Source organism: Mucor velutinosus, assembly GCF_035048745.1.
Source record: "Mucor velutinosus strain NIH1002 chromosome Unknown tig00001563, whole genome shotgun sequence".
In the NCBI taxonomy this organism is placed as follows: Eukaryota; Fungi; Mucoromycota; class Mucoromycetes; order Mucorales; family Mucoraceae; genus Mucor; species Mucor velutinosus.
Genome location: NW_027041904.1, coordinates 1,938,786 through 1,960,680, shown reverse-complemented (window position 1 = coordinate 1,960,680; position 21,895 = coordinate 1,938,786). Strand labels below are relative to the sequence as shown.

At 39.4% G+C, this 21,895-nt stretch overlaps 9 protein-coding genes across 9 annotated transcripts; 4 read left to right on the top strand and 5 right to left on the bottom strand.

The window, feature by feature from the left end:
- Positions 1–486: 486 nt before the first annotated feature.
- ATC70_009260 (uncharacterized protein) lies at positions 487–2,369 on the top strand (the record flags this gene model as incomplete). The annotated part of the gene is made up of 4 exons (XM_064828497.1): positions 487–541; positions 598–1,205; positions 1,266–1,319; positions 1,368–2,369. 4 exons carry the CDS (start codon positions 487–489, stop codon positions 2,367–2,369), a joined length of 1,719 nt encoding a protein of 572 aa, XP_064685699.1.
- Positions 2,370–3,657: 1,288 nt separating this feature from the next.
- Positions 3,658–4,205, top strand: ATC70_009259 (uncharacterized protein; the record flags this gene model as incomplete). Its single annotated transcript, XM_064828496.1, has 3 exons — positions 3,658–3,660; positions 3,943–4,126; positions 4,183–4,205. The coding sequence occupies 3 exons, from the start codon at positions 3,658–3,660 to the stop codon at positions 4,203–4,205; spliced, it is 210 nt and encodes a 69-aa protein (XP_064685698.1).
- A 125-nt stretch (positions 4,206–4,330) lies between these two features.
- Positions 4,331–5,358, bottom strand: ATC70_009258 (uncharacterized protein; the record flags this gene model as incomplete). The annotated part of the gene is made up of 5 exons (XM_064828495.1): positions 4,331–4,473; positions 4,535–4,912; positions 4,971–5,036; positions 5,111–5,152; positions 5,208–5,358. The coding sequence occupies 5 exons, from the start codon at positions 5,356–5,358 to the stop codon at positions 4,331–4,333; spliced, it is 780 nt and encodes a 259-aa protein (XP_064685697.1).
- A 603-nt stretch (positions 5,359–5,961) lies between these two features.
- On the top strand, positions 5,962–7,618 carry ATC70_009257 (uncharacterized protein; the record flags this gene model as incomplete). Its single annotated transcript, XM_064828494.1, has 6 exons — positions 5,962–6,168; positions 6,228–6,241; positions 6,304–6,532; positions 6,592–6,972; positions 7,032–7,053; positions 7,113–7,618. 6 exons carry the CDS (start codon positions 5,962–5,964, stop codon positions 7,616–7,618), a joined length of 1,359 nt encoding a protein of 452 aa, XP_064685696.1.
- A 2,346-nt stretch (positions 7,619–9,964) lies between these two features.
- On the bottom strand, positions 9,965–10,360 carry ATC70_009256 (uncharacterized protein; the record flags this gene model as incomplete). Its single annotated transcript, XM_064828493.1, has 1 exon — positions 9,965–10,360. One exon carries the CDS (start codon positions 10,358–10,360, stop codon positions 9,965–9,967), a length of 396 nt encoding a protein of 131 aa, XP_064685695.1.
- Positions 10,361–10,556: 196 nt separating this feature from the next.
- On the top strand, positions 10,557–12,766 carry ATC70_009255 (uncharacterized protein; the record flags this gene model as incomplete). The annotated part of the gene is made up of 9 exons (XM_064828492.1): positions 10,557–10,842; positions 10,895–10,961; positions 11,015–11,147; positions 11,203–11,349; positions 11,405–11,527; positions 11,588–11,710; positions 11,771–11,890; positions 11,950–12,047; positions 12,106–12,766. 9 exons carry the CDS (start codon positions 10,557–10,559, stop codon positions 12,764–12,766), a joined length of 1,758 nt encoding a protein of 585 aa, XP_064685694.1.
- Positions 12,767–12,847: 81 nt separating this feature from the next.
- Positions 12,848–13,723, bottom strand: ATC70_009254 (uncharacterized protein; the record flags this gene model as incomplete). Its single annotated transcript, XM_064828491.1, has 1 exon — positions 12,848–13,723. The coding sequence occupies one exon, from the start codon at positions 13,721–13,723 to the stop codon at positions 12,848–12,850; it is 876 nt and encodes a 291-aa protein (XP_064685693.1).
- A 3,274-nt stretch (positions 13,724–16,997) lies between these two features.
- TUS1_2 (Rho guanine nucleotide exchange factor) lies at positions 16,998–18,802 on the bottom strand (the record flags this gene model as incomplete). The annotated part of the gene is made up of 9 exons (XM_064828490.1): positions 16,998–17,288; positions 17,340–17,498; positions 17,554–17,815; positions 17,877–17,941; positions 18,003–18,105; positions 18,159–18,278; positions 18,336–18,476; positions 18,536–18,731; positions 18,784–18,802. 9 exons carry the CDS (start codon positions 18,800–18,802, stop codon positions 16,998–17,000), a joined length of 1,356 nt encoding a protein of 451 aa, XP_064685692.1.
- Positions 18,803–20,198: 1,396 nt separating this feature from the next.
- On the bottom strand, positions 20,199–21,149 carry ATC70_009252 (uncharacterized protein; the record flags this gene model as incomplete). The annotated part of the gene is made up of 4 exons (XM_064828489.1): positions 20,199–20,243; positions 20,299–20,676; positions 20,733–21,047; positions 21,105–21,149. 4 exons carry the CDS (start codon positions 21,147–21,149, stop codon positions 20,199–20,201), a joined length of 783 nt encoding a protein of 260 aa, XP_064685691.1.
- Between the last annotated feature and the right edge of the window lie 746 nt (positions 21,150–21,895).

Genomic DNA, 21,895 nt, shown 5'->3' with positions numbered 1-21,895 from the left:
ACATCATTTGAGTCACATTGATGGCTGTGTGTGTGTGTGTGTGTGTGTGTGTGTGTGTGTGTGTGTGTGTGTGTGTGTGTGTGTGTGTGTGTGTACGTGCTGCTTACCTGAAACTTCTGCACACTGGGCTGCTGCTGGCTTCTACTCGCTGCGATCCACACACATTTGCTGCTGTGTTGATGTGACGAGTAATAAAGCTGAAATTACCACGATTAAACTATGAAATAGTTTATATTAGCTTCTCCCCCTCCCTCATATACACCGTAAATCACATAAATGCAGTTGACTCTGGAAGGCTTGCAGTATCTACTGACTGAACTATCAGCTTTTGTACAGTTTTTTGTGGCTGTGTTGGGTTTAATAGCTATATTGTTGCCGTTCTTTCAGAGGCTCTCTTTCTACCATGATGATACAACGTACATTTTACCAAATTATATCACTTCATTTCTGCATAAAACGCTCATTCAACTGGGTATTCCACAGTTAATGATGTACATCAGACCACAGGAGTATTATGACAATCTAGCCAAAAGATTAAACGGTAATCGAGTAGCTACATACAAGATAGAAGTATAACTAATACTAGTACCATGACAGAAAGCGAATTGGCAAAGACTTCAAAAGTTGCAGACATATGCCTAGCATCTAGCATTGAAGCAGATGACGACTCTTCACATGTATCCGGCCTAGTCAACACAGGAAATACTTGTTTTATGAACTCTGTATTACAAGCACTATCCTCCTTACCTCACTTGCACAATTATCTGGAACATATCAGTCATATTGCCACAGGAGTGCCATTACCAGTAACTCGATCTCTCTTGAAAACTATCCGATCACTAACCAAACCCTTGTACCGTCGCTCGTCTTTTCGCCCTGTGGATATTGTCACTGCATTATCGTCCAACAGACGAATTATCAGTCGCGAACAGCAAGATGCACAAGAATTTTTTCAGCTAGTGTCTAGTGCAATGGACACAGAGGGACAAAGGGTTGCCAAAACAGAACAATTGGGCGGTGGGTTAAAGGGTCTGCTGAATCAAACGACTTTAAAAGGTGTCATTCGACCTGAATGGATACAAAAGGTATCATCTCATTCCAATACACAAGACAAGATGGCGATGATAATTGTGAATGATCATTTGGAGAACCCGTTCACGGGGCTATTGGCGAATCGATTATCCTGCATGCAGTGTGGTTATACAGTAAAGTGTCAAATCTTGTGATTTTCCTGGCTTTTAGAGTACTAATTTATATATATACAGGGTGCAATTCGACACTTCTCTTTCAACAACATACAGCTCAATGTCCCTAATAAGGTAAGGTTTGGTGAAATTCATTTGATCAGATCCTAACGTTATGCACAGTATACGACAACATTGGAAGAATGTCTATCGCAGTTCACATCCATGGAATATCTGCAAGATGCAAGCTGTAGAAAATGCTCGTTTGAAACCACAGTAAAAGCATTGGCAGTAGAGATCGAATCACTAAAGCATCAATCAAAGAAACTCAAGAACGACACCAAAAAGAAACGGGAGGCTGTAATTCAGCTGGTTGCCATGGAGAAAGCCAAACGAGAGTTGCAGCACAGATTAAGCGTCGGAAGGATTGAAGAGGAAGGTGATCACGACAAGTTACCGCTGCTACGATCGGTGAGCCGCATGAGTAGTAAACAGGTCATGTTGGCCAAACCACCCAAAATTCTATGCTTGCACATTTCACGATCTGCATTCCTCAACACAGGTGCCATTTACAAAAACACGTGTCAGCTCTTGTTTCCTGAATACCTGGACATATCACCCTTCAGCACCAACGGCACATTACACACACAACCCAACATTCCCATCTCTACACTGAACGAAAAGAGTGCGGACAAAGGCTTTTACTATCGACTGATGAGTGTCGTAGTGCATTATGGAAGCCATAGCTTCGGTCATTTTGTGGCATTCAAGCGTCGCATTTATGCAGATCAATGTAAATGCTACCAATGTGCTGGAAATGGCAACGTATCAGCAAATGAAAAAGCAGAACATTGGAAGTGTCAAAACTCGTGGTATAGAATATCTGACTCCAAAGTCGATGAATGTTCGATCGAAGATGTAAAGAGATCCAATCCCTACATGCTGTTGTATGAGCTTATTAGCGAAGACGATGTGGATATCGATGCAAAGGAGAATGAAGACGAGGGGTGGGTTGAAGAAGACAGCGATGACCAGACTGAGAATACATCCATAGAAGTTGACGTTCCTGAACAAGACGATGCAACAACTAACAATAATACTACTTATACTAATATACCAACGGATGATGCTGCCCAAGAGGCGTTACGCATTGCCAATGCTCTTATGATGGGAGATCGCAAGTAATAAAATGTGCTGCTGACGGCGAATCAGGCACTAAGAATATAGAATTATTCACATCCCCTCTACTTTGCACATAAAGATGTTAAATATACGATTGTAATAGTAAGCATGATAATGCTCATCGATTTAGACAATTAAACTCCGACATGTGCACTATTTGTGAACTGGTCCCAATTTGATGAATTTGGATCCTCGAAACTCTTCAAATCGAAATTACTTAGCATAATGATAGTAAAACGAGCACGCCTCATTACTCAAAGTACATCTGAAATTTAACAAGGAACTCAATGGTACCATTTGTTTTTTGAATTCTCCTATGAAAATATTGAGCAACTCTGCAACAACTGAATTTCGGTTTTTTGAACGTAGCACCACGGTTTGCTTATGTAATAACTGATTAGACACTCTTATGACATTTTTGGGCAAATTTGGATCATTTTGGTCATAGAAAAGCCATATAAAAAATCTCCATTTTCATGGTCAAAAATGCGATTGTCGTATTTTCCACATTTTGGACGTGTAAAAATACCAAAGGTTTCAAGGCAATTTTTGGTTGATTTTTCATGATCCAAAATTTTTGAGCAAATGATACTAGAAGTTACTACAGATCATGAAAAATGGTTTGGTATCATTCTGAAACTCTAAAACGTCCAAAAACATTCAAAAACTGGGATGAAAAGATGGCTGTTTTCAACAATTTTGATAGTAATTGACTGATTTGAACGTGAGATTCAACTCAACAAAGGATTTCTCTGACTGCATTTCGTTGTTTTGATCGTTGGGCAGCTTTTACATCAGGCCAAAGCCTGATACAAGCAATGAACAGGCGTCAAATGGCCATGATGCTCCTTTAAAATGCGGATGAATGGAGCATTGGCAGGTTTGAAAACGCCGTTCTTGATAGAATTGATAGATGGGACTAGAGATGACATAAAAGCTGGTTTTCACAGCGAGTAATGGCTACCACCGATGATATGGAGACAAGGCTTCACGGTACAGTCTCTACCTGTATCCTACTAATCCAGTCTTTTAGTGATGTAATCAACATTTGAGCAACCAAGATAGCCTAATGCAATATGTAACTAAGAAAACATCTGAGTAGTTCGTCACTAGAGCTTAAAATCTGCGAGCCATCTTTGTTTCGGCATTGAGGTAGCAGCGCACAGCTGAGGGCGGGGTCAACCACAAACAGAGAGGTCTGAGTTTGTTGAGCCAGCGAATTTGCAAGAAAAATGAGCATACAGCAACCATTATGATACCCCCTCTTCCCGAACATCTATAACCGTCCGAAATGGTAAATACATCTATACAGCACACACACTGATGACAAAGGAGAGAACGAGATGGATGATAAAAAGATGGATTCAGATGGATGTATAATCACTCGCTGGATGGATGTAGCCTTTGAAATTTTGGATGCAACATTTTTAGGAAGCTAAAGGCCAAGCTGAAGTTTTGCGATGAAAGAGCGTAGACATTACTCATATGAACCACTACATCATCTCTCACATTCTCTCTTCATCTTGTATGCGCCATTTGGATTTTGTACACTGTAGACTAATTCACATTACAATAGCCTCAGCAAATTAAGGATATCAAGCAGTTCCTTGAAATTGCCCGTAGAAAGGATGCTCAATCTGCCCGTATCAAGAAGAACGCTGATTCTGTCAAGTTCAAGGTCAGATGTTCTCGTTATCTCTACACTCTTGTTGTCAAGGACAAGTCCAAGGCTACCAAGCTCAGACAATCTCTCCCTCCTGGTAAGTTGCAGCAGTGTTGTTGAAGCGAATATGATGAAACTAACTGACATATATAGCCCTTGCTGTCAACGAGATCTAAATTAAAACAAGCCCATCAATTGCTGTAGCTTTTTTTTTATTGTAGTCTCTTTTTTTTTTCACATAATAAACCAATATTGAAGAAGAAACTGATTACGAGATCAATCAAAGCCTTTGGTAGTGGTGTCACATTAGAGTTTTTGTATTTTCTGATTCCTGCTGATCTCGAGAGGATGCTTGTCGTTTTTGGTTGTCTAATTCTACCTGGATAGCAGTTTTTTGTCTCCATAGCTTCTCTAATGCAGTTTGAGGAGAGAAATGTTGTGATTCTATTGATTTCTGGGGTTAGTATCTCTAGCCTTCTCCTTCGATTCATGCAACTGGCTTTACCTAAAATCATTTCGTTTACTTCATCCGCTATCTTGTCTCTGTGGCGCTGGCTAGAACGATCATGACTCTCCAAATCTGTATAGGCGATGAGAGAGGTAGCATCATCTGTCAGCTCTTTGTATATTTTACTGCAAGGTCGAAAGTAAAACTTTGCAAATTGAATAGCTTCAATAGGACCTGAGGAACGTAATGTTTCGACAAACTGTTGACATCGCAGCTTGTATATGGTGCAATGTGATTTTGGCAACGTCAAGCTGTCCTGTAATGCAGCTTCCATTCGATTGATAGTGCTGTAGGTTCTTATTAAGTGAGGAAAATGCTTTTCAATCAAGCTGAATGCTCTCCCAATATCGCCTTCCCTGATTGCATTGTGGATATCTATCAATTGAGTGTATGAGTCGTTCAATCATCAAATAAACATCTAATTTTTCGCTACCTCTTCTGGCATCAATGTGGCTCCACTCTATATTGTTCTTGTCGAGCATGGATATATCAACGGTGTCTGTGTGAATGCAAATGAATATTGTGTCATTATAAACGAGATGATAATGTTTGTATATTTCATGCGTCTCTTACGCTTCTTGTCATGATTGTTCGATACATCCATTGCTATTTCACCTGTTATTCTGGGTGAGCTCTTCAATCAGTAACATGACGTGTCTATGTCTCTCACCTGCATTATCAACTTTTAGCTCTATCGCTTTCGAACATTCATCCAGAAGCTGCATATCGTCTAACAGCGCTTTCGCTGTATCCTTGTAGCAATAATGAAGCAGGTGCTCCATGATAATATTTTTGCAGTCTGTATTCAGGTCATTCATCATATGTATAGTAGTTTACAGTAGTTGTAAGGAAGGTAAAAAAAAATGAAACAAGTGTGTTTTCCTTTCAAGATATTGCACATCAGTATACACACGCACGCTCTCGTCTACACACACGATTCAGAGGTGTCGGCATCAAGATCCAATCATAACATCTCGATGCCATTCTCCAATGGAAAGTCGATTCTTGACACTGCTTTCTATTTCATGTAAATCCTTTTTTTTTTTACTCCAACATTTGATTCATATTGAAGCTCGGCTCAACAAAGTTTTCCGTCTGTTGAATGAGGTGATGTTGTATGTAACAGACATGGAAGCAGTACCATCCATTTTGAAGACTGTAGTGCTTGATTTTCTGCATTAAGCTTGATTTGGTCGTTGGTGCTACCTGCGTTTCTGCTGACATGCCAGATATACAGTATACGAGCCAGCCATCAAAAAACAATAATCCATTGGAAATGGCGGGAAAACTTTTCCAATGTGTTAGAAGAGATCAAAAAATTATAAATATGGAAGTTCCATTTCTTTTCATCTCCTCTTTTTTCTTTCTATTTGTTTGTTTGTAAGTACCCAAAAATTTAAGACACCATGTCAAACAAGCATTCGATGGAAATTGAACGTCAACAGTCAGTCACTGTCAAAGCAAAGGATCCCATTGTTGACTATGAAAAGGGCAAAGACACATCAGTGACCTATGTCGATGGATTCAAGGAGGAAGATCGCCTGTCAATTGAATCAGAAACACAAGAGTATGTGCTAAAGCAGCCTCCAGATGGTGGAAGAGCTTGGTTGGTCTTATTCGGTTGCTTTTGTGTATGTAGGTACATTTATAACCGAGAATGAAAAAATTAACTCTGTTTTCTTCGAAACAGGGTCTCTTTTGCACGTAGGGCGGATCTCTTAACTTTATTTATAAAATTATGAGGCTAACAGTGTATATTTCAACAGGCAGGGTTATAATTACGTTTGGGGTATATTTCTGAATTATTACAATCAACATGTCTTTCCCGATCAAATGACGGCGTTGTCTTGGATTGGTTCTTTATGGTTAGCACTGGCCAATATTGTAGGCCCATTTTATAGTTGGTTTGCTGTGAAGGTTGGATACAAATGGATGTTGATTGTGGCTGTTGTGTTATGGTCTTTGGGTATCATGATGGCTAGTATTGCGACAGAGGTACAAAAGGATGATGTGTGAATTTCATGAGTTCATGTAACTGATCCCACGTTATATAGATCTGGCATCTCTACTTGACTCAGGGTGTGTTGATGGGCGTCGGTGCTTCTTTGGTATGGTTTCCCTGTGTTAGTGCTGCTCAACAATGGTTCTCCAAACGCAGAGGTCTCAGTGTAGGCATCGCTATTTCAGGCTCGGGCTTCGGTGGTCTGATTCTCTCTAATGTGATACAAGCTGTTATTGATCATCTGGGATATCAATGGGCTCTCCGTATTGTTGGCTTCATCTCGTTTGTTTTGCTCATTATTGCTGCTTGTACTGTGCGACCTCTCAATGTACCTCAAAAGACTGAGATCAAGATCTTTGACCTGCGCCCCTTCCGTAATTTCCAATTTGTCTTGTTATTTACCATCCAATTTATTGGTAACTTTGCTTTCAATGTAAGTATTCTGATCTATGTCATCGTTGGCGTGCTGACTGATCGAATTTGTTCGAATAGGTCCCTTCTAGTTTTTTGCCTGGTAAGTTTGTGTATCAAAGTGTATGTGAGTTCTCGTGTATTGACGTGAAATCATTGTAGCATACGCCGACTATCTTGGTTTAGACCCCTGGATCGGTACCAATATGTCCGCTATTATTTCTGGTGTAATGATTGTGGGTAAAATCTCCAGTGGATTTATCAGCGATTACGTCGGTCGTGCCAATATGACATTTATTACAACCACCATGACAGGTGTAATGTGTCTTGCTGTCTGGCTTACAGTAACGAACCCAGCTGGTATCTGGGCATTCGCTGCCATGTTTGGTTATTTTGGTGGTGGTTATCTTGTCATGGTGCCTGCATTGTTAGGTCAAGTGGTGGGCATGGAAGACATTGAATCTGCCAATGGCTTGCTCTTCTTTGCTTGGTTCTTTGGCGGTTTGTTTGGTTCTCCTATCTGTGCTGCCCTGATTAACGATGCCAGCGGCCATCCTACCTACAATCATGCCATCATCTTTGGTGGTGTCCTTATGGTATTTGCTGGCCTATTAGCGTGGGTAGTTCGTGTAATGAGAGCTGGATGGAAGCCATTTATCAAGGTGTAGTTGTCTTTCTCTTCAATTTATCTACAATACCACATAGTATATTATTATTATATAAAACATATAGAATGTACTACAAATGTCGTCATGGTTGTGTTCTCAGAATATGTGATTCATAGAAGCCAAAAACAAGTGTACGACACCGATAGAGAAGATAATAACAGCAAATTTCTATTGATCCAAAGAACATAACTGGCTGATCAGCATTTGATTATTATAAAGAAACGGACGCAGATAAGACTTGTATTTTCATGAAGGCATTTCATAGTTGGGAGATGACTCAATAATAGCAAAGTTTTAGGAGAGCAATTAACTGATTAGAATACCTGACCATGTAATCTAAGTTTGTGAATGGGTTGTTTGCTATAAAACACCTGTGAAAGATCTACAGCGACTTTCTTGAGATATAGCCACTGAAAAAGACATTTTTATGACCAAAACGTCATTTAAGCTAAGCAACTTCCTTTTCAATTCCATGATCCCCATTTAATCAGTATCGCAATCATTATTGTCATCATCAGAAAGGCATTTGGGCCAGCCAGCAACAGCGCAGCCCGCCGCCGCTGCCAAAATTTAGTCAAACTCAGTTTATGTTTTCTGTTCAAGATTGGACAGATATCATCTTTTTTCGACTTCTTGAATCTATTTTTTGGTATCCGACTATATAAGCTGTGATGATAATCCGATGCTTCCTAATACATTCTTGGAGTACTTTTCAAGGCGTTTCCAATGATGCTGGTTGTAATAGGTATTTTGAATGAACTTGCTGAGAAATTTGGTAAGATATGAAATGTGGTTTTTGGCCAAAATGTCGAAATTTCGCATAAGAAAACCTCATAAAAGTGGTTTCAGAAATTGCTTGCAGTCGAGAGGAACCTTTTGATCTGATATGTACCATAGTTAAAGTCTTCATTTTCAAGGCGAAAAACGCGATCACTTGATTTTCGATGAAAACCATGAGGGGTACCTCATGCTTTTTGGTCGATTTTTGGCTATGTTTTTTTTTGGTCCCAAAAAGTTGAGCAAAGGTGTCAGGAAGTTACTACTACTCAAGTACAATTGTTTGGCGTTATTCCGGTGGCTCAGAAAGGTCTACATGTGGAGATACTAAGGCACGAAAACTGTCAGATTTGGTTATGTTTTTGCTGTATAGCGTTTATTACACGGTATGAATCACATCTCTGGTAGCTGTAATCTTCTGGAAGGGAAGTTCTACAGTCTTTGCAACTTCTCATTCAAATAGGAGGCATATTGATTTTGGTAAAGCTAATTCATGCAAGTTTTGATGCGTTATATTGTTGGTAAGTTTTTTTTTTAATAATGGAAATGAAAAACCGAATTTTCTGCTTGAATACTATGGTTTTGCACCTTCGCTTCGTTATGGTAAAACCGCCTCATAGGCCAATGTTACCAAATGTTGAACTAGATGCGTTATGTTCTTGGTGGATGGGCTTAGCACTTTCCCCAAACACCCTCCCCAATGCCGGTTTCGCTGGTGGTTTATTCACCTTGTACAGTAATCAATTCTTTTAAATTTTTGAAAGGACATGATTGTCTAATTTTTGGTTGTTGTTTGTCAAGATATTATATGATTGCGGGCGTCAGCATCGTTATTGCTTCTTGATCAACAGTAGTATCATTGTTTGTTTTCGAGTCAGTGGCATTGTTGCTGATTGTTTCTGAGCATTCTAGCTTTTGAGTCATCCAAAAACGAGTTTTGAGATATTGAAGCTAGCGCTTTGAAAGTAGCAGATTCCTGTAACCAAATTTGTAATAAATACGATGGTATAATTGAATTTTTAATTGGAAGAGTTGTTGTTGAGAAACAGAAGCCAACTTCAAGCATAAACGCTTTTTTCGAAGCCGGTTTTGAACATAAAAAACCTTGAAGGGGAACAGGACAATACGAATGACACTCAGGACTGACTCGTTTGTTTAAATATGGATAGAGGGCAGCTAAAACCATGCTTGAGGGTCCCATCATAGTACCCCTTACGGTTGTTAGTTCGCTTGAGAGTCAAGCCCCTTCTTCTCCTTGCTACAGAGTTTTGATAGGACATGGTTATGTGCTACTCTCATTCACACGAGAAGAGCAATGTTAATGCAGCCATAGAGATGGAGCAAATGACGGCAAAGTCTTTTCACGTATGCCAACTCTGACAAGATTGTCACCTTCACTGCCTCTCCCTGTTGTCTCTATTAGATGCGCCAAATACCTCTTCGTCAGATGAATATTAGAAGGCACTACTTGCAAAGAGTAGCGCCGTCTCCTTTCTTTTATTATTTTATATGTATCGAAAAATAAACCTATATTACAAACTCTAATAGAAACTGTCGTCGTCTTCTTTTCTACTTTCTCTTTCCCTTGGTAGCAACCTTCTTTGGTGGACCACCGCTAGCAGCGGCCTTCTTCATGGCATTTGAGACAGCCTCATCGCTTTCAATCCAAGAAATATCACCCAAATCCAAATCACCAAAACGCTTTTGAAACTTTGTCAATTGTTCACTTTCATCGGTAACACCTTCCTTCAACATGGATGGATTCCAAAGAGGATGGTTGCGAGTATCTTTGGTCAAACGAATCTGAGCACGAGTAGGAGAAGTAGTTCTGACGGTGTAAGTTGCTCCATTGCTCAAAACAATGGTTTGAAGAAATTTTTCAGGCTTGGATTGCGTTGAGGCCTTTCTGATTTGCGCAAGCTGGCTGGCAACTCGAGTTGATGTAGAGGTGTTTAATCGAAACATGGTGATATGTATGTTAACAATAAGAGCCCTTGTTAAAAAAAGTGACAAGAGGGGTTGATTTGATGGCAGGGTTGTGTTGCAATTCGGATAGAATGAAAACTAGTCACTATTAAAAGCAAGGCATTGGGCATCTGCCCCTCATGAATCTGTGAAATAGAGACACCTTGTCAAATCTTGGTCGTTTTATAGAGAAATCATGCTTCGAACAGGCCATCATGTAAAGTACAAGCAATGCGCATTACCTGTGCTATGTCGATTTCTTTCGATTCAATTAGCCAGTGGAAACAAGGCGCCCACAATCAGCAGTGATCCAGATGTGTGTATTGTCAGCCGCTCGTCGCTGAGAAACAAGAAATCAAAGAGAAGAAAGGAGCTCATCGCACCAAGTATACCACTCTCGCAGCGATTAAGAGATGCTTCGATAAAGAAAGAGCTTGCCTCTAGAGATTGGAATGCATTGCCCATCGATGTGTCATATAATCGTAAAATTATTCATTCCAATTTCTGCAATTCATGTCTGACATATCGCATTAGGTGTGCCACCACCCACGCATGTAGATGTAGCGACACTAGCTCATGGTTTGGAAAAGGTTTTGTTCAAGTAAAGTCGATCTCTGCGATGTGAATGCCATGTTGTACTGACTTGTATCGTAGCCCTGGAGTGCATTTCTTGAGAGATCCCAAGACAAAAGTCTATAACTTTACACCCTATTTAGAAGACATTACACAGCCATTGGACTTTGATTATGATTCATTACAACCTTATATCACATCTTCAAAGGATACCGTATGTTGATTTGATATATGCAAAGGAAAAGCCTTCTGACACTACCATTCGACAGAGTCTTGTGGATTTAGCCCGAAAACTGGAAAAGCAATACATTGGATCGACATCATCCGTGTCCGCCGTGCTGTCCCATTTGTACTTTGTCATGTCAAATTTTAAACCAGTAAACACTTCTTGTTTGTCCCGCGCATTCGAAAACGAGGTAAACAAAAGCAGCAGTTACAGCTTGTATAGTGTGGTTCTGAAGCAGTGCATAGTCAAAGAAATTCACCAAGGGATCAAGAACCCCAGCCTCTATTTATCTTCGATGGAAGGACGGTGTTTATGCAGTGGATGTGGACAAGTCTTATGATCTAGATGAAACTATTTTATCAGTGCTTGTAAGGAACAGCAGTGAGATCGCCGTTGGATATAAAGAGAACTAACTGGATGTTTGACAGGGCAAATCGCTAGAGAAGGTGCTCACCTCTGAGCCTGATGAATTTGAAAAGCATCTCAAGGAAAACTCATCACAGTTGACTGAGCAAGAGAAGAATCAACCAGAAAGCTATGCATATGGAGAGGTAATGTTTACAAACAGGCAATATATATATATTTGGTTTAACACTTCCTTTTCCCGAAAGATTGGAAAATTCTTGTTGAGATCCCAACTTGATTGTTTTGATCCAAAGCTACCAAGAGGCACATTTGATCTAAAGACAAGAGCAGTGATGCCAGTTCGATTAGACATTCAAAATTATACTGTAAGTGTGCTTGCATGTTATTTGTATATAAACAAGGTATTGATACGCTTTGTGCGCAGGAATATTTGGGCTATAAACTGAAGCGTTCCAAGGGATTGTTCGAATCATTTGAGCGAGAATACTATGATATGATACGATCTGCATTTTTGAAATACAGGTAACATTTAGCGCGTGCCTGAAAAGAACAGCAACCACTGATCCTTTTAAACGCACAGCTTTCAAGTGCGTATAGGACACATGGACGGTATTATGGTTGCGTACCATAATACAAGCAAAATATTTGGCTTCCAGTATATCTCTCGAGAAGAAATGGATTCTCGTTTATTCGGATCTACTAAAATTGGCGATCAAGTGTTTCGAAATGCATTAGTTATGTTTGAGTCTATTTTAGACAAGGCAATAGAAAAGTACCCTCGACAAACCTTAAGGTTATCATTTGACACAAAGCAACACAATCAAACAAAGGAAGCCACTACATACGTCTTTGTCGAAGCCGTGCCTGACACTGCTGCTACTGCCGCTACCACAAATACAGAAGCAGCTCAAGTAGCAGCTGTATTAGAACCAACAAGCACGAGTGAATATGACTATCGCCCATATGACAATCTGACCATGTATTCACTCAAAACACAATCACTTGTAAATAACCGAGCTATCCAAGGACCATTGGAGTTCAAGAATCCCCGGCGAGATACATGGACTGTACATACAAAGATAGAAGAAATATATGCAGATGACTTGAAGAAGAAACAGGAGAGATTTGTCCAGATGCGCAAACTCCAAGCCTCTGTGTATTTACCCTCTAACAAAAAGAACCCATTGCATGCCATGTTCAAACGTATCAGTGAAAAGGAATTAAAAAATGAAACACAATAAACATTTTCACTTTATTTCTGAATAGATGGTTCTCTTTTTGCTGTTAGGGTATGGAGTAAATGTACAAACAGCGTGTAGAATTTAGTATTGGCGACATTCCAAATCATGCACTGGCTTGTGGGCCTTGAGACAGCGAATACCGCAATAGTATTGTGATTTGCATTTGGAACACACTGGCATCCCCCTTTTCTCAACACCACAGTTAGAGCACGACATGGAGCATGACGATGATGCACCGCTGGAAACAGAGGATGTTCTGGATGGTAGTTTGGGTCTTATCGTGCTACTGTCGTCCTTGAGCTGATCGGCAATTAAATGCTCAAGAGCTATCTTGGCAGAGTGTTGGAGTTTTTGCTGTTGGAAGTCCAAATGAGTTGGATGCACAGCCAGACATTTACGGTAATAGGTGATTGACTTATTTAAATCCATATCTTCGCACAGATTGGCACGGCAGTGGTAGATGGATATGCGGATAGTGCGGCCATATTCCTCGCGCATGGAGAGTGCTTGTTGGCAACGGGTACTTACATTCACAGGTAACGATAAGGGGATGTATCTGTCTGCCTGTGTGCTGTCATCCTTGACTAATTTACCCAATTCACGAAGTTCAGTCATCAGCACAGGTAGCCATGGCAAATGTGTTGCTCTGGAGATATCAACATGACACTGTATCAATGCAATGGTTTGCTGGACAACAGCCAATAACAATGCGTTCAACTGCATTGGCTGCTTACTCTTGTTCAATCGAAGTGCAGCGAGATAGTAGTTGGCAATCTTGTCACAGTTAAAGCACTTTCCTTGCGCATCATGTGTGTACTCTGTGGTCGGCGCCAATTGATAGGCTGCTTCAATTGATCCTTCTTGCTTTAATTGACGCTCAAGCTGATCATTTGGATGAATTAGTGGAGGTTTTTCATTGGTAAATGTCTTGCTACTGGAGAGCATTAAAGTAGGCATATTTTATAGATAAATAAGATTAAAAAGAGAAGGAAAGAAAGAGAGAGAGAGAGAGACGAAAACAGCAAAGATAACCGATATTTAAACGAGCACAAACCTTGATTACAGCATGTTGGTTCACTTTTACACAAACTATCAACAGAGCGGAACATTTTAGCTTTGGAACTCAAAGCCAAACAAAATCAAACACTTGAATCAAGTGATCCCATGTGCCTTGCTTTGTTGCTTTGTTGATTGGCAACATACACCTTGTAATACTATGCTCTTTTATAAAAACTATCAAATCCATGTGTATATCTGCCTGCATTGGCGATTGTCCAATTCTATAGTCTTGTTTTGTCATTGTTACAAATGAACCAGTCAATTTGTCGTATTTTTGCTCGTGGCCCTGCCTGCCCTTTTTAACTGGCTTGGGTACATTGGCTTGTATGACCTTTGTACACTGTAAATGTTGATCCGTTTTGGAATCAATGTCAAAGCATCAGTCTGTTCTGATATCTCCAAATATGTATCTCGGCTAACAATACTCGGCCATTGTATATCAAGTAATTGCAGCTTACATTGTCTGTCGAAAGGCTTATTTATTGCAAGTACAACATGTAAAACTATCCCGAAAGCCTTCTTTGTTTGTCAGGTATTGCTAAGTATTTGGTCTTGGCCGAGGATGTCTGGAATTTCTTTGTTGGTGTAACTTTCCTGCAGGTCAAAAAGAAGCTTTTCTTCTAGTTGGGTTACTCAAACTAGCTTCAAAGGATGGTCAAAGATCAGCATCGTCAGGCTAGACACTTCAATCACTTTTGAAAGTAACGTTTTCTGAGTCATTACAAAGTTTTTTCTATCATGGTCTTTAGCCTTGATTGGCATTTTGTTTCCAACTTTATAGCTGCAAATATCTTTCTTATTAAGAAGATGGATGAAAATCAGTTGAGATGGTATAAATATGAAGCACAACAGGTTTGTGATTAGGTACATACATTAGCTATACTCAGACCAAATTCACCTGCCACCACCATTCAACTCTGTTTATCTTTCATCAGATTGGGTATGGCTGAGTGGCATATGTCTTGGTTGAAGCTAACAAGATATGGACAAAGGCCTACCAGTGTGTCTTGATCTTGCGTGCTGTTTCAGACTCTTACGGATTAGATTTCGCCTCACGCTTCATAATTCCATTCTTCACAAAGTTAGGGCGCTTTATCTGTCGGCTTCAGTATCTATCTAAAGCTGTTATCGGCGGATGATTGATATCGTTTTTCATGACAGAGCAGTATCAAAAAACTAAATCTTGAAGAATGGACCTTCAAAATGATGAGTTGACCAAATACACACTATAAAAGCCTTAAAGAAAATTATACTCGCTTTGTTCCATTCGAAAATATAATATATCGCCCCATATATGTAGTCTTTAGCAGACTCTATTTGTCAGTTGCTGCGTGTTTAGCCATCTTGCCAGCATGAACAAAGCAAAGTTAAAAGCATCTCCACGAAAAGCAGACAACTTGTAAGCAATGGCTCGAAAAAAGAATGCCAGGAATTCGTTACGTGATTTCGCGCTACCGTACCGATCCAGTTTATATTGTACTTTTGATATCCGTCATTCAAAGTTGTGCTTGCCGTGCACTAGGTGTTTTAAGAGTAGCACATCGCACAACCACTTTTTACAAAGCTCGTACAAGTATTGGAGGTGATAAACGAAGAGACAACCACTATTTTATATTTTTAGTTCAAGGCAGCACCATTCTAACAGAAAGATACAATCATAGTTTGCATAATTGTTGATTGCTTTCATCAAGAAGTTTGTAAATTTGGTGGACTCAAACCAGCTAGCCATGCAACATGTTAAATTTGTCCAACACAGAAATTTGTATCACTTATACCGCATACAGACGATGGACAGCTTGAAAAGAGGTCATTCGTGTTGTACATGCCAAGCATGGTTGTGTGAAAGGAGTTTGATGATTCATCAATAGCTACATGACAATCATAGTATGGATGGCCTGATACTTTCAGCCATGGTATTCTCGTCTTCGTATTTCGTATTTCAAAAATAGATCGACACTCCAATCGTGAATATGGTGATAACTTCTTAGCTCACAATATTGCTAAATCTGATTATCGGCTTACTCTGTTGAATCAAATGCTATTTAGCATTGCTCTATATCACGTATAGTACCATCGTTTGCCATTAATTTAAGTTCAATATTGTGCTATCTTGAATAAGATAACAATATTGCATTTCGCATTTGAATGAACTATTTGCAACGATAAAATTTGATAGATACAAATTTACAGCAACTAACGTGCTCAGAATACGCTATACTTTTCCAATTCGCAAAACATCGATTGTATTACATATGAAAGGCGCTTTGGTCAGTGCAGCAGCCCTCAAAACCAATTTTAATCTACGCCAAAAAAATTATTTGATTATTGGTATTTTTCGATTTGATAGACCTATTTTGCCAATGTCGACTATATAAAATAGAGTGATCATCCCTTGCTTCTTTAAGCTATCTTGGAATGCTTTTCAAGGCGCATCCAATGGTACCAACTAAGATGAATGTTATGAATAAACTTATTGAGCAATTTATGAGAATATGAAAAGAGGTTTCTGGCCAAAAAGTCGAGATTTTACATATCAAGGTCCCACAAAGATGATTTCAAGGGTTACGTTGGATCGATAGAAACATTTCGATTCAAGATACACCATAGTAAAAGTCTTCATTTTCAAGGTCAAAAATGCGATCGTTTGATTTTCGATGAAAACCATGAGGGGTCCCTCATGCTTTTTGGTCGATTTTTGGCTATGTTTTTTTTTGATCCACAAAAAGTTGAGCAAAGGTGTCAGAAAGTAACTGCCAGAAGAGAGCAATTGTTTGGTGCTATTCTAAAAGTCTAAAACGGCCTTGAACACAAAAAAAAACACAGCCCAAATGCACCCAGATTTTGCTGTATTATTCATATCTTTAAGCAGTAAGAGGCAATGGAAGTATGCTGTATGCCTGCAGATGAGTTATTCCCATTGATACAGATGAAGAGCACCGTAGAAGAGCCAGATCCGCAGATAATTGTAGGGTTCTCATGTGTAAGAGTAGGATTACAATAAAAGCAGCAGTATTTGATAAGATGAGCAAGGGCAATTGGTAGCGCGAGCTGCCGCTGCACAGGTTGGTTGCCATCCGAAGCATAAACACACTCGTATTTAATAGTAAAAATGCGATTTAGGTCAACACCTGTCCACATCAAGCTTGACAATGTCAAACAAGAGGCTTTTTTTTTATTGCTTTTTGAATGTTTTTCTAGGTCTCTCATCTGCACTTTCAGACGAGGCTTTCTTTTTCTTTTTGAGCAGTGTCTTTTTAGGAACTTTCTCTTCGGTCTGTGCAGTCTGTGAGCTGTTGATTTGAATGTAGTCATCTACAAAAGGCAATGACGATAGGTAGAATACTTCGTCGCCGTCTTCTTCATCGTCAGAGTCAATAAATGCCTGAATGCTATCACACGTTGTCACATCGAGGGCAATATCCTCATCCACTTGCTTTTGCTTTGTTTTTTCATCATCAGGAACCTATTGAGAGTGGTAAGCCAGACATGCCGCATCTGTAACGCCCATACATACCACGTCAAACTCGTCTTCCTTTTCCTCGTATTCCACATTTTCCTCTAATTCAATGAAATCTGGCGCAAAAGCGCTCCAATTTTCTTCGTGTTTAGCTGTCCAAATGTAAATGTTGCCGAAACTACTGACTGAAGCTATAATAGGTCTGACAGGATGCCACTAACCAAATTGAATCAGTTATCTCGCCATCCATAAATAAACATTCCCAGCTTACTGCTAAATCATCTAATGGTTCTTTCGGTCCTTCCAGAATTTTAACGAGATTGCCCATATTCTTGTCCCATATATAAATGTTGTGTTCTGCTTTATGCCCTGATCCTCCAATAACAAACTCGCCATCACTACTGAAGCAGCTCTGACTCCATTGAATTCGATTCACTAGATCCTGGAACTTGTTATGTAATATCGGGACGCCCGTTGATTCTTCCAGTCGAAAATATCGAATTTGTCGGTCATTTGCATTAATGAGCATATCACTAGCCAAAGATCCATACATTTGAGTTTACTTGTGTGTTGTAATCTAGAAATGTCTATTACCGTCCATTTCTGCTCCACTGTATCCCTTTAATAGTCGTGTTTGTAATTCTAGTATTGTATATGATCTGTCAAGTGAATGGTAAGCATCAGTCATCCAACAGTCTTCAGTGAGGACACACAACCCACCTTGTTTGTCTCTACATCAATGATATTGAGGTGGCCCTTTGAACTCCCAGTGTATATTCGATTTCCTGCCTTGTTCCATGCTAGTGCTGTTACGTAGGATGATCTACTCGATGACTTAATTTATCATATTCACCCATGTCCTTTCTATCAACATACACTTTTCCTGTATCGTCTGTATCATCTGGCTCTGTCGGTAACTCGGTTCTTACAGGTTCTTCGCCCACAATATCTACAATGACAGGTTTCTCTTGAAATAGAGCTGCGGCAAATCGATTACTAAGGGTGCACGTTAGTGCTGATCCATAATGAAGGCGTAGCATGCGTGCTGCTTACTTGTTCTTTGGATGCATAAGTGCCATCATGAGCGGTGTGTCGAATCTAATCTTTAGTTTCTTTGTTCCCGAGACAAGATCCCAATATATACAGGTCCAATCCTTGGATGCTGACAGCAAACTTCTTCCATTATGAGACCAACTAGGTAAAATGATAGTTAAGGGCCATGATGAATGCTGTAAGCAGATCAGTAAACAAACCTAATACTGGCAACTGGTTTCACATGCCCCAGTAAACTGCGAGTAACACCCTTTGTATCAAAATCGTATACTACACAACGTCCATCGAGACAACCAGCTGCTAGTAATGTGCCGCGTTTGTTGAACTTGCAATTCAACACAAACCCATCTTCCAAAGTATCTTCAATTAATTGTGGATATTCCTGCTCCCAAGGATCTGAAATGGTTTAGTATTTGTCTCGCATAATGAAACTGGTACAAATATCTACCAAGCAGCTCTAAATTCATTTTATAGTTTAATGATGAAAAAGCCTCAATGCTTGGGATGTTTGACGGACTGGACTTTTTTCCTGAATTCAAAAAGACTACAGTGTGGCTCTTTGTTTAACCGAAAAGCAGTGTGGTTATGATTGTATACATGTTAAATGAATGACAATGCTCATGAAAGCAAATTGGCCTGGAGAATAGCCAAAATAATAGCAAGGGCAGAGAAGCTTGCTACAATATAGCCATATCAAGACATGGATAAATATACAGTAAGCATTGAGAAGTCGTTGCTATGGAGGTTTGTGCCTGATATGATTATCCACCACAGCCAGACTGATGTATACAGTTTTACTAGAATGCGGTAAAATCTCACTTTTTGACTTTGTATTATAAGTGAGAACCCTTCATAGACAACCTGTAACTGTGGATCTGGCTCTTCTACGATGCTCTTCATCTGTATCAATGGGAATAACTCATCTGCAGGCATACAGCATACTTCCATTGCCTCTTACTGCTTAAAGATATGAATAATACAGCAAAATCTGGGTGCATTTGGGCTGTGTTTTTTTTGTGTTCAAGGCCGGTTTAGACTTTTAGAATAGCACCAAACAATTGCTCTCTTCTGGCAGTTACTTTCTGACACCTTTGCTCAACTTTTTGTGGATCAAAAAAAACATAGCCAAAAATCGACCAAAAACCATGAGGGGCCCCTCATGGTTTTCATCGAAAATCAAACGATCGCATTTTTGACCTTGAAAATGAAGACTTTTACTATGGTATATCTTGAATTGAAATGTTTCTATCGATCCAACGTAACCCTTGAAATCATCTTTGTGGGACCTTGATATGTAAAATCTCGACTTTTTGGCCAGAAACCTCTTTTCATATTCTCATAAATTGCTCAATAAGTTTATTCATAACATTCATCTTAGTTGGTACCATTGGATGCGCCTTGAAAAGCACTCCAAGATAGCTTAAAGAAGCAAGGGATGATCACTCTATTTTATATAGTCGACATTGGCAAAATAGATCTATCGAGTCGAAAATTTATAAGGTTTGTCCAATCTGGAACAGACTAGAGTTTGTATTTGAATTAATTTGGCAGCTGGTGAGGCCAACTGGCAAACTCAATGCCGTTCTAATCATGAAGGCAGTAAATAAATGCTTTTGGAGTTAATGGAAAGTAGATGGTAAACTGCATAGTACCACCGTTAGTCATGCTATTTTCTTCCAAAGCCATATATCTAATAATGTCAGTCCACCAAAATACTTTCAAGATCAACTTCTTTCCTCTTTGAGGCTTTGAAAGGTCTAGGGATCATGAATTTATTATAATATAATCACTGATGTGTCATGAAGAAACTGCAAGGATTAGATGTTTCCATTCGTATATAGAGTATTAATTGTACGGTGTCGTTTATTCATTATTAGGAACGCTGACAATATAGTATGGGAGTGCAGGCTACAAAATAAAAATGTAAGCAACAATGCATTGTTAGCTTGAACAAGACACTAACCTGAATCTTCTTGTTTCTGTCGCACTGTACCAACCATTCAGGCTTCACAATAGGTATAGAATGTTGGACGGCACGATCATAATTTGCTCCACCAGGAAGTTGAGCCAACAAATGAGTTGTCTCCACGCTCACTTCATCTGACCAAGAAGCGCCCATCTTTGATAACAAATCCTTCAATTCTGTAATTGCTGGCTCTGGTTCCTCGAATGTACCAAATGCAACACGGATGCCGGTCAAGTTCTCCATCTTGTGTGTACGTGCAATTACTTTGTTGGATTTGTATTCACCAGCAGTTGTTTTGATAACTACATGAAATTCGAATTCATGATCCACATCCAATCCAGATAGTTTAATGAAATTGGTATCACTAGGTACGTGCTGAGATTTGTATTAAATTATATGTACACTTCCACGCTATCAGCTATTCTGTTTACCTGAGCCAACTTTGTGCCGTTCTTGTATATGTCGAGTGATCTAAGCTTGGCCGTGTGCAATAAGAGAGGGTCCCACTCAAGGATAAGTGAGGTTTGAGTGATGTTTTTGACACGAACAACAGGGACTTCTGGTTCGTCTTGACCAAAGGTTGCTAATATACTTTCCTGTAATTCCCAAAATTCCTTCATCTTCCTCTCTTCTTCGGGTATGTTGCGACTGACTGCAATGTTGACGATACTTCCAGAAGTAACACCTTTAGGAAGCAAGAGTGAGGGAAACTCAATAAGGTGGTGGTCTTCCGTCAACAAAATTGCCTATATCCATGTATGATTTAATTGTCATGGATTCCATACAGCGGTAAACGTACTTACCATGCCGGCATCAAGCTTGCCTACTGTGAACTGAACTGAGGTCATACTATTACTAGAGATACTATTTGATATAAAGGAAGAAACAAAAGAGTTATAACAAGATTAAGAAAGTCAACAGTGCAATATATATATATATATATATATCAGATACCGCGAATTCATGTCTTCGCGGGTCCTCAATTGTAGCATTTGCCAAGCCGATGAATCGATGACTCTGCTAAAGCATTCGCTTGTAGGATGAAGAAGGTGGTTTTAATGCAATGATGCAGAGAGTGCTTTCGTTTTTAATTTTCAAGCACTTGCTATGCTATATACATGGCTATGGATCAATTTACAGCACCAACTTCACAGTGACATGCTTTCTCCCACCCGCATTACAGGATGTCCAGATCAAACAATTGCATTTGGCTGAATCTCATTGAAATCATCCATAATTACACAGCAGGTTTTTATTCAATGAATCAGAGTCAGTCTCTTATAGGCAGATACAAGTCTTTTATACAAATGTAAGACTTACGATGATATGATGGTTTGGACGACAAAGCACAGCAGGTTCCGCTTGAGTCCAATTGCATGCAAATACAACACTACTTGATACAAAAGAGCGACAATTACAGAAGCATCCTTCACATAAAAATAAGCAAAATAAACAGCTCTTCACATTTTGCTGTATCCGTATGATATGGGAAACTCACTTTCAATGTGAAAATATCATGCAAAATAAATGGGAACATAAACTAACGATAATGATATAATTGTGTTTTATTGCTATGGTATAGAAATAAATTGGA